Raw genomic sequence first — 14,523 nt, forward strand, 5'->3', positions numbered from 1 at the left:
TAGCAAATCAAACAATCTTTCACCACAGGTCGATCAAACAGTGACCAGATGAGAAGATACTTTCAATTCCCCCCGTGGCACAAAGGCGTTGATTTTATTTCTGGGCTCTTCAGTCAGTGTCAATCATCAATTCAATGCATCAGTGAAGGAAACATTTGGAACTTTATTCTGAAGTTAAGAGGTCAGCGAACAAAAGAACACATGAGGCCCTGAGTGGGATCACAACAGGCAGCTGATCCACAGCGTGTAGGGACGCTGGTCACTCCCAGGACAAGGTTCCAAAAGATAAACTTCAGAAATGATATTTAGGTTCACTGGAAATAATTCCTCTCAACGTGTAGCTGTTTCCGTGGTAACAACTGTGTGACATGGTGACACAAAGTGTAACTGTCGCTGTAGCTTGTGATGGATGAGAGCTTCTACACAGAGACTCTGTGACCTTTAAACATCCGTAGTTTTGACATTTGCATTCTAAACATGACGGGATTCAACAGAAACTGCAGCACCGAGAAATACAAGAACAAGATGAGTCTGAGCACTTTGGGAAGATTGGTCATGTTAAACCTGCTCTGCATTATTTCAAACAAACAGCCGAAAGAGAAGTTGAGCAGTGACACCAGGTGGGGGGTGCAGGTACTGACGGCTTTGTGTCTCGTCTGTTTGGATCCAGAGAAACAAACTTGAAGAATCTTCGTGTAGGAGAACAGGATCGGAAGCAGAGGAACTAAGACGGTTATAAAAACAACGAACAGTCCGTAGATGTTGTTCACTGTGGTGTCGGAACACGCTAACTTAACAATCAGGTAGTTATTACAATACAAACTGTCCAAGACGTTTCCACAAAGAGGCAAACGGATGTTCAACGATAAAGTAACTAAGCACTTCACAGAGGAATACACCCAGAGCACAATAATGAAGGTAACTGCTTTGTTCACCGTCATACGTGTGTTGTACTGCAGAGGACAACAGATGGCCAGATATCTGTCGTACGACATGACGGCTAAATTACAAAACTCCACATTCGCATACGTGTACAAACAGAAGATCTGCAGGAAACAAAGAGGACGAGAAACAGTGTGAACGTCTGAGAGAATCTGAAGCAGGAGGAAAGGAAACAACCCTGTGCTACCATACAGTTCATTTACAAACAGGCTGCACAGAAACACGTACATAGGTTCATGTAGACTTCTGTTCATACAGATAACGACAATCAGAGACGTGTTGGAAATCAGGATGAACATGTAAATCACTGCAGTCAACATGAACAACAAGTATCTCAAAGTTCCCACATGTAAATAAGCCTCAAGAACAAAGTAAGATGAAGTTGATGACGTTGAATTCAGCATCATTTAAAATTCAAACAGGAGGAAATGATGAAACTTTTCATTCTCATCGTTTTGTCCAAAACAAAAACTTGTTCAGAAACATTATAAAGTTACTTTTTGTATTTTTGTAAATATTCAGATAGAAACATGTCGTCCTAAGATATAAGATAACAAGTCCTTTATTCGTCCCGCAGCAGAAGACATCACATGAGTAGCCTGCAGTACTTGTGTGTCTGTGTCTCTTCTCTGAAGACGTCCAACACTTATGTCCATTTATTACCACATGACTATTGACCGCTGATTGGCACATACATGAACTCAGACTCCGCCTCCTCCTCCAGCACCTCCCTGTGGCGAGACTTTTTTTCAAAGAGCGACTTTCGGATCAAACCGTTTTACTGTTGAGTGACAGCTTCAGTTCTTAAATCTGATCCTGTTCAAACCTGTGAACTTTCAGGTTCAGTGTCCGAGCTGATGGATTCTTCTCTTTGCTCTTTGATGCCTTTCATGAATGAACACTGTCGAGGAAATGAAGTGACGGGGCCCCTGAAGTCTGGAACCTCTGTTATTGACGGGGCCACTGAAGTCTGGCCCCTCTGTTAGTGACGGGGCCACTGAAGTCTGGAACCTCTGTTAGTGACGGGGCCACTGAAGTCTGGCCCCTCTGTTAGTGACGGGGCCACTGAAGTCTGGAACCTCTGTTAGTGACGGGGCCACTGAAGTCTGGCCCCTCTGTTAGTGACGGGGCCCCTGAAGTCTGGCCCCTCTGTTAGTGACGGGGCCCCTGAAGTCTGGAACCTCTGTTAGTGACGGGGCCCCTGAAGTCTGGCCCCTCTGTTAGTGACGGGGCCCCTGAAGTCTGGAACCTCTGTTAGTGACGGGGCCACTGAAGTCTGGGCCCTCTGTTAGTGACAGGGCCACTGAAGTCTGGGCCCTCTGTTAGTGACGGGGCCACTGAAGTCAGGCCCCTCTGTTAGTGACGGGGTGTGGAGGTGAGGGGGCTGGGAGAGCACCCTCACCTGCTATAGAGGATCAATCAGCACAGGTGAGAGCTGTTAGCTGATTGGTCCTCATGCTTAAAAGGCAGCGTCGGCGCTGCCTCAGGACTCAGAACTCAGGAAGGAACTCAGAAAGACTGAGGCTCCAGAGACTCCCAGACACTGAGTGGAGGACTGGGCTGCAAAGCCAGTCCGCTTAAAGTTTGTAGTGTGAATTTATGTTTATTTGAATAAAGAATGTTAAAGAGCAACAATTCCGTCTCTGGCTGTGTGTGGGAGAGCCCCGTGGCAAGGTCGATTGCCACACTGGCGCCCAACGTGGGGCTCCACACAGCCACAGACGTGGACCAGCAGGCGGTATGGGAACTGGTACCGAGGATGGAGGACCTGGTGACGGCGTACTGGGAGGAGAGAGACAGGACCAGACGGGGGATGGAGGCACTCCTGAGGCAGGTGGAGAGGGAGGCGATACGGACGGGGCGGCAGCCGGCCTGGTTGGGACCCGCTCCAGCCTGCCACTCCGCGCCGAAGGAGGCGGTGAGCACGGCCCCAATTTCGCGGCCGCAGGCGGCGACCGGCGTGCCACCGATTCCGCGTCCCCGCACAGCTCCGGTGAAGCCAGCGTCCCCTGTCCCTGCACCAAGGCTGGCGGTGACGCCAGCGTCCCCTGTCCCTGCACCTAAGCTGGCGGTGAAGCCAGCGTCCCCGGTCCCTGCACCCAGGCTGGCGGTGAAGCCAGCGTGCCCTGTTCAGGCACCCAGACTGGCGGTGAAGCCAGCGTCCCCGGGCCCCGGACCCAGGCTGGCGGTGAAGCCAGCGTCCCCTGTCCCTGCACCTAGGCTGGCGGTGAAGCCAGCGTCCCCTGTCCCTGCACCCAGGCTGGCGGTGAAGCCAGCGTCCCCTGTCCCTGCACCCAGGCTGGCGGTGAAGCCAGCGTCCCCTGTCCCTGCACCTAGGCTGGTGGTGAAGCCAGCGTCCCCTGTTCCGGCACCCAGACTGGCGGTGAAGCCAGCGTCCCCGGGCCCCGGACCCAGACTGGCGGTGAAGCCAGCGTCCCCGGGCCCCGGACCCAGGCTGGCGGTGAAGCCAGCGTCCCCTGTCCCCGCACCTAGGCTGGCGGTGAAGCCAGCGTCCCCTGTCCCCGCACCCAGGCTGGCGGTACAGCCAGCGTCCCCTGCAGTTCCTGCGTCGGCGGAGAGACCGACGCCTGCAGCCCCTGTCCCAGGTCCCCTGTCGGCGGAGAGGCCGACACCGGCAGGCCCGGTACCGTTTGCCGGGGCGCCCGGGCGGCGTCGCCCACCTGGCCGGCCTCCGGAGAGACGCTGCGTACGTCGTCGCCCACCGGCTCGACCTCCGGAGAGCCGCGGTGGATGGGCTTCCTCTCCTGGTCCGTTGGGGGGGGGGGAGTAGGTCAGGCCGGGATAAATCCCTGGCCTGAAATTTGCGATGGAGGTATGTGGAGGTGAGGGGGCTGAGAGAGCACCCTCACCTGCTATAGAGGATCAATCAGCACAGGTGAGAGCTGTTAGCTGATTGGTCCTCATGCTTAAAAGGCAGCGTCGGCGCTGCCTCAGGACTCAGAACTCAGGAAGGAACTCAGAAAGACTGAGGCTCCAGAGACTGACGGGGCCACTGAAGTCTGGGCCCTCTGTTAGTGACGGGGCCACTGAAGTCTGGGCCCCTCTGTTAGTGACGGGGCCACTGAAGTCTGGGCCCCTCTGTTAGTGACGGGGCCACTGAAGTCGGGCCCCTCTGTTAGTGACGGGGCCACTGAAGTCTGGGCCCCTCTGTTAGTGACGGGGCCACTGAAGTCAGGCCCCTCTGTTAGTGACGGGGCCACGGAAGACGGGAACCTCTGTTAGTGACGGGGTCACTGAAGTCTGGGCCCTCTGTTAGTGACGGGGCCACTGAAGTATGGGCCCCTCTGTTAGTGACGGGGCCACTGAGGTCTGGAACCTCTGATAGTGACGGGGTCACTGAAGTCAGGCCCCTCTGTTAGTGACGGGGCCACGGAAGTCAGGCCCCTCTGTTAGTGACGGGGCCACGGAAGTCGGGAACCTCTGTTAGTGACGGGGTCACTAAAGTCTGGGCCCCTCTGTTAGTGACGGGGCCACTGAAGTCAGGCCCCTCTGTTAGTGACGGGGCCACGGAAGTCGGGAACCTTGGTTAGTGACGGGGTCACTGAAGTCTGGGCCCCTCTGTTAGTGACGGGGCCACTGAAGTCAGGCCCCTCTGTTAGTGACGGGGCCACTGAAGTCTGGGCCCCTCTGTTAGTGACAGGGCCACTGAAGTCTGGAACCTCTGATAGTGACGGGGTCACTGAAGTCGGGCCCCTCCGTTAGTGACGGGGCCACTGAAGTCTGGGCCCCTCTGTTAGTGACGGGGTCACTGAAGTCGGGCCCCTCCGTTAGTGACGGGGCCACTGAAGTCGGGCCCCTCTGTTAGTGACGGGGCAACTGAAGTCTGGGCCCCTCCGTTAGTGACGGGGCCACTGAAGTCGGGCCCCTGAAGTCGGGCCCCTCTGTTAGTGACGGGGCCACTGAAGTCTGGGCCCCTCTGTTAGTGACGGGTCACTGAAGTCGGGCCCCTCTGTTAGTGACGGGGCCCCTGAAGTCTGGGCCCCTCTGTTAGTGACGGGTCACTGAAGTCGGGCCCCTCTGTTAGTGACGGGGCCACTGAAGTCGGGCACCTCCGTTAGTGACGGGGCCACTGAAGTCTGGCCCCTCTGTTAGTGACGGGGCCACTGAAGTCGGGCACCTCCGTTAGTGACGGGGCCACTGAAGTCGGGCCCTTCTGTTAGTGACGGGGCCACTGAAGTCGGGCACCTCCGTTAGTGACGGGGCCACTGAAGTCTGGGCCCCTCTGTTAGTGACGGGGCCACTGAAGTCTGGGCCCTCTGTTAGTGACGGGTCACTGAAGTCGGGCCCCTCTGTTAGTGACGGGGCCACTGAAGTCTGGGCCCCTCTGTTAGTGACGGGGCCACTGAAGTCTGGGCCCTCTGTTAGTGACGGGGCCACTGAAGTCGGGCCCCTCTGTTAGTGACGGGTCACTGAAGTCTGGGCCCCTCTGTTAGTGACGGGGCCACTGAAGTCGGGCCCCTCTGTTAGTGACGGGGCCACTGAAGTCTGGGCCCCTCTGTTAGTGACGGGGCCACTGAAGTCGGGCCCCTCCGTTAGTGACGGGGCCACTGAAGTCTGGGCCCCTCTGTTAGTGACGGGGCCACTGAAGTCTGGGCCCTCTGTTAGTGATGGGGCCACTGAAGTCGGGCCCCTCTGTTAGTGACGGGGTCACTGAAGTCTGGGCCCCTCTGTTAGTGACGGGGCCACTGAAGTCGGGCCCCTCCGTTAGTGACAGGGCCACTGAAGTCTGGGCCCTCTGTTAGTGATGGGGCCACTGAAGTCGGGCCCCTCTGTTAGTGACGGGGCCACTGAAGTCTGGGCCCCTCTGTTAGTGACGGGGCCACTGAAGTCTGGGCCCTCTGTTAGTGACGGGGCCACTGAAGTCTGGGCCCCTCTGTTAGTGACGGGGCCACTGAAGTCGGGCCCCTCCGTTAGTGACGGGGCCCCTGAAGTCTGGGCCCCTCCGTTAGTGAAAGGGTCACTGAAGTCTGGGCCCCTCTGTTAGTGACGGGGCCACTGAAGTCTGGGCCCCTCTGTTAGTGACGGGGCCACTGAAGTCTGGGCCCCTCTGTTAGTGACGGGGCCACTGAAGTCTGGGCCCCTCCGTTAGTGAAGGGGCCACTGAAGTCTGGGCCCCTCTGTTAGTGATGGGGCCACTGAAGACTGGGCCCTCCGTTAGTGACGGGGCAACTGAAGTCTGGAACCTCTGATAGTGACGGGGTCACTGAAGTCGGGCCCCTCCGTTAGTGACGGGGCCACTGAAGTCTGGGCCCCTCCGTTAGTGACGGGGCCACTGAAGTCGGGCCCCTGAAGTCGGGCCCCTCTGTTAGTGACGGGGCCACTGAAGTCTGGGCCCCTCTGTTAGTGACGGGTCACTGAAGTCGGGCCCCTCTGTTAGTGACGGGGCCCCTGAAGTCTGGGCCCCTCTGTTAGTGACGGGTCACTGAAGTCGGGCCCCTCTGTTAGTGACGGGGCCACTGAAGTCTGGGCCCCTCTGTTAGTGAAAGGGTCACTGATGTCGGGCCCCTCTGTTAGTGACGGGGCCACTGAAGTCTGGACCCCTCTGTTAGTGAAAGGGTCACTGAAGTCGGGCCCCTCCGTTAGTGACGGGGCCACTGAAGTCTGGGCCCCTCTGTTAGTGAAAGGGTCACTGAAGTCGGGCCCCTCCGTTAGTGACGGGGCCACTGAATTCGGGCCCCTCTGTTAGTGACGGGGCCACTGAAGTCGGGCACCTCCGTTAGTGACGGGGCCACTGAAGTCTGGGCCCCTCTGTTAGTGACGGGGCCACTGAAGTCTGGGCCCCTCTGTTAGTGACGGGGTCACTGAAGTCTGGGCCCCTCTGTTAGTGACGGGGCCACTGAAGTCGGGCCCCTCTGTTAGTGACGGGGCCACTGAAGTCTGGGCCCCTCTGTTAGTGACGGGGCCACTGAAGTCTGGGCCCCTCTGTTAGTGACGGGGCCACTGAAGTCGGGCCCCTCTGTTAGTGACGGGGCCACTGAAGTCTGGCCCCTCCGTTAGTGACGGGGCCACTGAATTCGGGCCCCTCTGTTAGTGACGGGGCCACTGAAGTCGGGCACCTCCGTTAGTGACGGGGCCACTGAAGTCTGGGCCCCTCTGTTAGTGACGGGGCCACTGAAGTCTGGGCCCTCTGTTAGTGACGGGTCACTGAAGTCGGGCCCCTCTGTTAGTGACGGGGTCACTGAAGTCTGGGCCCCTCTGTTAGTGACGGGGCCACTGAAGTCGGGCCCCTCTGTTAGTGACGGGGCCACTGAAGTCTGGGCCCCTCTGTTAGTGACGGGGCCACTGAAGTCTGGCCCCTCCGTTAGTGACGGGGCCACTGAAGTCTGGGCCCCTCTGTTAGTGACGGGGCCACTGAAGTCGGGCCCCTCCGTTAGTGACGGGGCCACTGAAGTCTGGGCCCCTCTGTTAGTGACGGGGCCACTGAAGTCTGGGCCCCTCTGTTAGTGACGGGTCACTGAAGTCTGGGCCCCTCTGTTAGTGACGGGGTCACTGAAGTCTGGGCCCCTCTGTTAGTGACGGGGCCACTGAAGTCGGGCCCCTCCGTTAGTGACGGGGCCACTGAAGTCTGGGCCCCTCTGTTAGTGACGGGTCACTGAAGTCTGGAACCTCTGTTAGTGACGGGGCCACTGAAGTCTGGGCCCCTCTGTTAGTGACGGGGCCACTGAAGTCTGGGCCCCTCTGTTAGTGACGGGTCACTGAAGTCTGGGCCCCTCTGTTAGTGACGGGTCACTGAAGTCTGGAACCTCTGTTAGTGACGGGGCCCCTGAAGTCTGGGCCCCTCTGTTAGTGACGGGGCCACTGAAGTCTGGGCCCCTCTGTTAGTGACGGGTCACTGAAGTCTGGGCCCCTCTGTTAGTGACGGGGCCACTGAAGTCTGGGCCCCTCTGTTAGTGACGGGGCCACTGAAGTCGGGCCCCTCCGTTAGTGACGGGGCCACTGAAGTCTGGGCCCCTCTGTTAGTGATGGGGCCACTGAAGTCTGGGCCCCTCTGTTAGTGATGGGGCCTCTGAAGTCGGGCCCCTCTGTTAGTGACGGGGCCACTGAAGTCTGGGCCCCTCTGTTAGTGACGGGGCCACTGAAGTCTGGGCCCCTCTGTTAGTGACGGGGCCACTGAAGTCGGGCCCCTCCGTTAGTGACGGGGCCACTGAAGTCTGGGCCCCTCTGTTAGTGACGGGGCCACTGAAGTCGGGCCCCTCCGTTAGTGACGGGGCCACTGAAGTCTGGGCCCCTCTGTTAGTGACGGGGCCACTGAAGTCTGGGCCCCTCTGTTAGTGACGGGTCACTGAAGTCTGGGCCCCTCTGTTAGTGACGGGGTCACTGAAGTCTGGGCCCCTCTGTTAGTGACGGGGCCACTGAAGTCGGGCCCCTCCGTTAGTGACGGGGCCACTGAAGTCTGGGCCCCTCTGTTAGTGATGGGGCCACTGAAGTCTGGGCCCCTCTGTTAGTGATGGGGCCTCTGAAGTCGGGCCCCTCTGTTAGTGACGGGGCCACTGAAGTCTGGGCCCCTCTGTTAGTGACGGGGCCACTGAAGTCTGGGCCCCTCTGTTAGTGACGGGGCCACTGAAGTCTGGGCCCCTCTGTTAGTGACGGGGCCCCTGAGGTCTGGCCCCTCCATTAGTGACTTTTCGTATATTTGACGTTACTTTGTGTCTTTGAAGTTGAACAGTTGGTTTCACTTGTTGTCTTTGATGTGAAGTTGAATCAACTTATTTTATTTGAATGATCCTAATAATTCCAGTTGTTAGTAAACAGCTTGGTGAAGAACACAGGTCATTATCCGTCCTGTGAGGACTCTGATTGGTCTCTGTGGTCTCTGTGTCTCGTGTGAAGACGCCTCAGGGACAAACATGTTGATGAGCCTCAGTGACCTTTGACCTGAGGGACAGTCGCAGCCTCTGTGGGATCAACTTCAGCCGAGTTCACTTTAATAACAATAATCAACAAGCTCCGTGAACACAAGTTTTCATCAGCTGATGAAGAAGAAGAAGAAGAAGAAGAAGAAGGAGATACCGACTGTCGACCTCATTCACAATAAGACTTTACTCCAATTATGATGTTTACATGAGTTGCTAACAGTAAATTCCATTTATATTCCTGGTGACATATGATACTTATACATACGACTTCAAACTTATACATAACAATAAAAGCGTCAGCTAAATGTAATGTAATGTAATTATAACAACAGGACATGAACTAAGAAAACATTCTTGAGTCCAGAGTCCAGATCCATGACTCAGTCCACACAAGCAGTTCTTCATTATTATTATTGATATTATTATGAATAATAATAATCATATTATCATCATCATCATCATTATTATTATTATTGTCTGATATCTGATTTAAACTGAATGAAGGTTCCATTCTCTCTGCTCTGTTCCCATCATGCTCTCTGCTGAGTTCCCATCATGCTCTCTGCTCTGTTCCCATCATGCTCTCTGCTCTGTTCCCATCATGCTCTCTGCTGAGTTCCCATCATGCTCTCTGCTCTGTTCCCATCATGCTCTCTGCTCTGTTCCCATCATGCTCTCTGCTGTGTTCCCTTCATGCTCTCTGCTGAGTTCCCATCATGCTCTCTGCTCTGTTCCCATCATGCTCTCTGCTGAGTTCCCATCATGCTCTCTGCTCTGTTCCCATCATGCTCTCTGCTGAGTTCCCATCATGCTCTCTGCTCTGTTCCCATCATGCTCTCTGCTCTGTTCCCATCATGCTCTCTGCTGAGTTCCCATCATGCTCTCTGCTCTGTTCCCATCATGCTCTCTGCTCTGTTCCCATTATGCTCTCTACTGAGTTCCCATCATGCTCTCTGCTCTGTTCCCATCATGCTCTCTGCTGAGTTCCCATCATGCTCTCTGCTGAGTTCCCATTATGCTCTCTACTGAGTTCCCATCATGCTCTCTGCTCTGTTCCCATCATGCTCTCTGCTGAGTTCCCATTATGCTCTCTGCTGAGTTCCCATCATGCTCTCTGCTCTGTTCCCATCATGCTCTCTGCTCTGTTCCCATCATGCTCTCTGCTGTGTTCCCTTCATGCTCTCTGCTGAGTTCCCATCATGCTCTCTGCTCTGTTCCCATCATGCTCTCTGCTGAGTTCCCATCATGCTCTCTGCTCTGTTCCCATCATGCTCTCTGCTGAGTTCCCATCATGCTCTCTGCTGAGTTCCCATCATGCTCTCTGTTGAGTTCCCATCATGCTCTCTGCTCTGTTCCCATCATGCTCTCTGCCGAGTTCCCATCATGCTCTCTGCCGAGTTCCCATCATGCTCTCTGTTGAGTTCCCATTATGCTCTCTGCCGAGTTCCCATCATGCTCTCTGCTCTGTTCCCATTATGCTCTCTGCCGAGTTCCCATCATGCTCTCTGCCGAGTTCCCATCATGCTCTCTGTTGAGTTCCCATTATGCTCTCTGCCGAGTTCCCATCATGCTCTCTGCTCTGTTCCCATTATGCTCTCTGCCGAGTTCCCATTATGCTCTCTGCCGAGTTCCCATCATGCTCTCTGCCGAGTTCCCATCATGCTCTCTGCCGAGTTCCCATCATGCTCTCTGCTCTGTTCCCATTATGCTCTCTGCTCTGTTCCCATCATGCTCTCTGCTCTGTTCCCATCATGCTCTCTGCTCTGTCGCCGCTGGGGAGGACTTGGGCTCCGGCCTGAAGTAAGAGGACAGAGAGAATCAAGAGAGGAGGACAGAGTAGAAAGGAGACAGTCTGTGGCAGAGTTAGGATGCATGAGTGAGAAGGAGTCAGTGGAAGGGAGATAAACCAGAGGAGGAGGGAGAGAAGGAGAGAGGAGGTCAGAGAGGAGGGAGAGAGGGAGAGAGGAGGGAGAGAGGAGGAGGGAGAGAGGAGGTCAGAGAGGAGGGAGAGAGGGAGAGAGGAGGTCAGAGAGGAGGACAGAGAGGAGGTCAGAGAGGAGGGAGAGAGGAGGAGGGAGAGAGGGAGAGAGGAGGAGGGAGAGAGGGAGAGAGGAGGTCAGAGAGGAGGGAGAGAGGAGGAGGGAGAGAAGGAGCAGGTACAGAGTCTGTTGATGTGGTCGGGTTGTCAGCTTGAGAGAGTCAGAGATAAAGAAGTGGTCAGAGACATGAAGTAGGATGACAGTGAGGTTAGAGGTAGAGCAGTTTCTGGAAAGACTGAGCGAGAGAGCAAAGGAAGAAAGTAAAAGTAAGAGGTCAGATGACTTCTCTGTCTGGATGTTGAAGTCACCCAGAAGGATAAGTGGAGGCCCATTTTCTGAGAAGTTTGAGAGGAGGACGTCTAATTCCTCCAAGAAAACTCCCAAAGGACCTGGTGGACGGGAGAGAACCACAATGGTTAATTGTACCAGATGAGTAACTGTCACAGCATGAAATTCAAAAGACAGTGGGGTAAAGAGTGGCAGCGGGTAGAGAGAAAAACTCCATTTGCGGGAGATGAGTAAACCTGAACCACCAGCCCTACCAGTGGGTCTGGGTGTGTGGGTGAGAGCAGCTGGGGGGGGGGGGGGGGGATGTGTTGTCCGGTGTGATCAAACTCTCGGTGAGAGCGAGGAAGTCAAGCGATGCTGGGTAGCAAAGCCAGAGATGAAGTCTGTCTTGCAGGAAGCTGACTGGCAGTTCCAGAGGCCCCCTGTGGCAAGGTGTTGGGTATGTGTGGAACGGGGGGGGGGTAGATAGGAGAGGAAAGGTTACGGTAATGGTGTGAACGAGTGCGAGGCCTATAGTGTCTACGAGTAGATCTGGGAACAGGGACGGAAAGTAAACACATATTCAAATAAAAGGAAACAGAGCAGCGTTATAAACCCCTCCCCCGAAGACTCCAACGAAAGACTCCTTTGTCTTCGTCCTCCTTTGTCTTCGTCCTCCGAGTCTTCATAAGATGCTTCAAACAATTCCTGGTTTTACACCAGAGTCGACGATGATTGGCTACAGCTGTGCTGACCACACCCCCTGCTCATGAGTCAATCAGGCACCAGGTGGTAAAGGCCCAGCAACAGAAACTCAGCAGAGTTCAACACAAGAGAAACTTAATCAGTGAGTTTCACAAAATCTCCTAATTTACCAAAAACTGATTCTGGACAAAGTCTATTTACCTCAAAGGTAGAAAGTAAATAGAACTTAGTCCTGAACAGAATTGGAATAAAAGTCAAGCACTTTAACTCGAACGGGTTCTCTTTAACTCTCAATCACTTGAGTGAAACAAAGTCCTCATCCAATTCAAGGTAAGACCAAACAGTACAAACTAGTAATCTAGTTCACCTAAGACAGCAGATACAATAGTAATCTATTTATAGAGGATTTGCTTCATTTGGTTGCCATGGTGACATCATGATGGTATCACTAGCAGCATCAGCACCTTCAGGCGCAGTACTCCACAGTAGTACAGTTTCCAGTACTACAGTACTCCACAGTACTACAGCACTACAATACTTCAGTACTCTACAGTACTACAGTAATCCACAGTACTAGTTTCCAGTACTTCACAATATTACAGTACTCCACAGTACTACAGTACTCCACTAGTTCAAATGCACCAAATGAACGTCCTCGTGGTTCAAACATTATATCATCGGCGGTGAAGACTGCAGTTTCTTCTTCTTCTTCTTCTTCTTCTTCTTCTTCTACTGTTTAATTGTGTCTCTACTTCCTGTGATTGGTCCAAAAGTCCAAACTATCCAACAAAGTGTTTTCACTGCAAACCAACAGAACCAGGTTCAGTTTGATCCAGACCCAGAACACCTCTTCTGGTCTGAGTGTTGGACCAAGAACCAAAGTATGAACGAGTCCTCTCTTTGTAACTGGAGGCAAAAATCTCATGAACCTTATTTCCAGTAAAAGTATAATTCAAATACACAAATATTATAAGAGAATAATAGAAATATGTTTATTAAAAGATCAGCTCAGAGTGAACATGTATAATATGTTTCTAAAGTTAAATATGTTGTCAACCCATCAGCTTGTGTTTCTACAAATGTTAAAAATACATTAGGGCCTATATTCTTTTGTTAATGAGGTCACTCTGTGGACGGCCCCTCAGCCAGAACTGTTAAAAGAAGATGTTTCAGAGCTTCAGCTCAGTTTGGACGAGCAGCAGGTGAACGTCACGATTCACTTCACGTCTGTGATTTGAAATCAGATCCTCTGTTTTCTAGATAATGTTTTTCTTTACTGAGCCGAGCCGGAATATCCTGAATGTGTTTGATTCTGCACACGAGCGTGCGTTTTCTTTTGTTTTCACTTCTTCATGAAGCAAAAGAATCGTGATGAACTCCTCCCGAGTTTCTTATTTCACTCTGGCTGCTTATGTGGACTCTGGACTGTTGAGATACTTGTTCTTCATGCTGGTCCTGTCGTTGTACTTGTTGATCCTTTGTGCCAACGTGCTGCTGATTGTCGTTATCTGTATGAACAGAAGTCTACATGAACCTATGTACGTGTTTCTGTGCAGCCTGTTTGTAAATGAACTGTATGGTAGCACAGGGTTGTTTCCTTTGCTCCTGGTTCAGATTCTCTCAGACGTTCACACTGTTCCCGACGTCTTTTGTTTCCTGCAGAACTTCCTGTTGTACTCGTATGGAGGTGCAGAGTATTTAAACCTAGCCGTCATGTCTTATGATCGATACCTCGCTATATGTTGCCCTCTGCAGTACAACACACAAATGACAGTTAACAGGATTGCAATACTAATCAGTGTGACGTGGTTTTGTCCTTTACTTCTGTGTCTTGTTATGACGTCTTTGAGCAACTCTTTACAGCTGTGTGGAACCATAATTGAGAAAGTTTACTGTGACAACTTCTCCATAGTCAAACTGGCCTGTTCTGACACCACAGTCAACAACATCTATGGACTGTTTGTTAGTTCATTCTCTATATTTTGTCCTCTAATTCTCATTTTCTACTCCTACATCAAGATTCTGAAGATCTGTCTCTCTGGCTCCAAAGGGACGAGACAGAAAGCCGTCAGCACGTGTGCTCCTCACCTGGCCTCTCTGATCAACTTCTCATGTGGAGCTTGTTTTGAAATCATGCAGAGCAGATTTAACATGAAAACGTTACCCAATGTTTTGAGGATATTTTTATCCTTGTATTGGCTCACATGTCAGCCGCTGCTCAACCCGTTAGTCTACGGACTGACTCTGTCCAAAATGCGCATCATATGTAAAAGTCTGGTTTTTGCTGAAATGTGATTTCAACAGTGACTGAAAACACGTGTGTGGTTGATTCAGGTCAAAACGTTTCTGAGCTGATTCCGTAGTTAATGATTAATAAGAGTGAATTAATGTTGTTTTCTTAGAAACAGGGTTTGAAATATAATGAAACAAACAAACAAAAAACAATAAACCTTTTGCTGTCTTGGACTGGGCTGCAGTTTCCTGCTCGTCCTAAACCTTCTGCTGCTGCTGTTACACATACTCTGCTCAGTATCTGTCATACATGTATTTAAAATACGTATTTGACATATTTGATAAACATTGATTCGGTTTAAGTTATATTATCTTTATTGTCCCACAAGAGGAAATTTGTTATGCAGCAAAGAGACAGAAACACAGAAACAACATCATCAGCCTCCACAATAGAAACACAT

General features: G+C 52.8%; 2 protein-coding genes across 2 annotated transcripts; one reads left to right on the forward strand and one right to left on the reverse strand.

Moving 5' to 3' along the window:
- Window positions 1-419: 419 nt before the first annotated feature.
- LOC117773041 (olfactory receptor 1509-like) lies at window positions 420-1,349 on the reverse strand. The gene has a single exon (XM_034604736.1). The coding sequence runs from the start codon at window positions 1,347-1,349 to the stop codon at window positions 420-422; it is 930 nt and encodes a 309-aa protein (XP_034460627.1).
- Window positions 1,350-11,136: 9,787 nt separating this feature from the next.
- Window positions 11,137-14,125, forward strand: LOC117772481 (olfactory receptor 10A6-like). The gene is made up of 2 exons (XM_034603649.1): window positions 11,137-11,147; window positions 13,189-14,125. The coding sequence occupies exons 1-2, from the start codon at window positions 11,137-11,139 to the stop codon at window positions 14,123-14,125; spliced, it is 948 nt and encodes a 315-aa protein (XP_034459540.1).
- Window positions 14,126-14,523: the final 398 nt, after the last annotated feature.

The sequence above is a fragment of the Hippoglossus hippoglossus genome, chromosome 13, assembly GCF_009819705.1.
Source record: "Hippoglossus hippoglossus isolate fHipHip1 chromosome 13, fHipHip1.pri, whole genome shotgun sequence".
In the NCBI taxonomy this organism is placed as follows: Eukaryota; Metazoa; Chordata; class Actinopteri; order Pleuronectiformes; family Pleuronectidae; genus Hippoglossus; species Hippoglossus hippoglossus.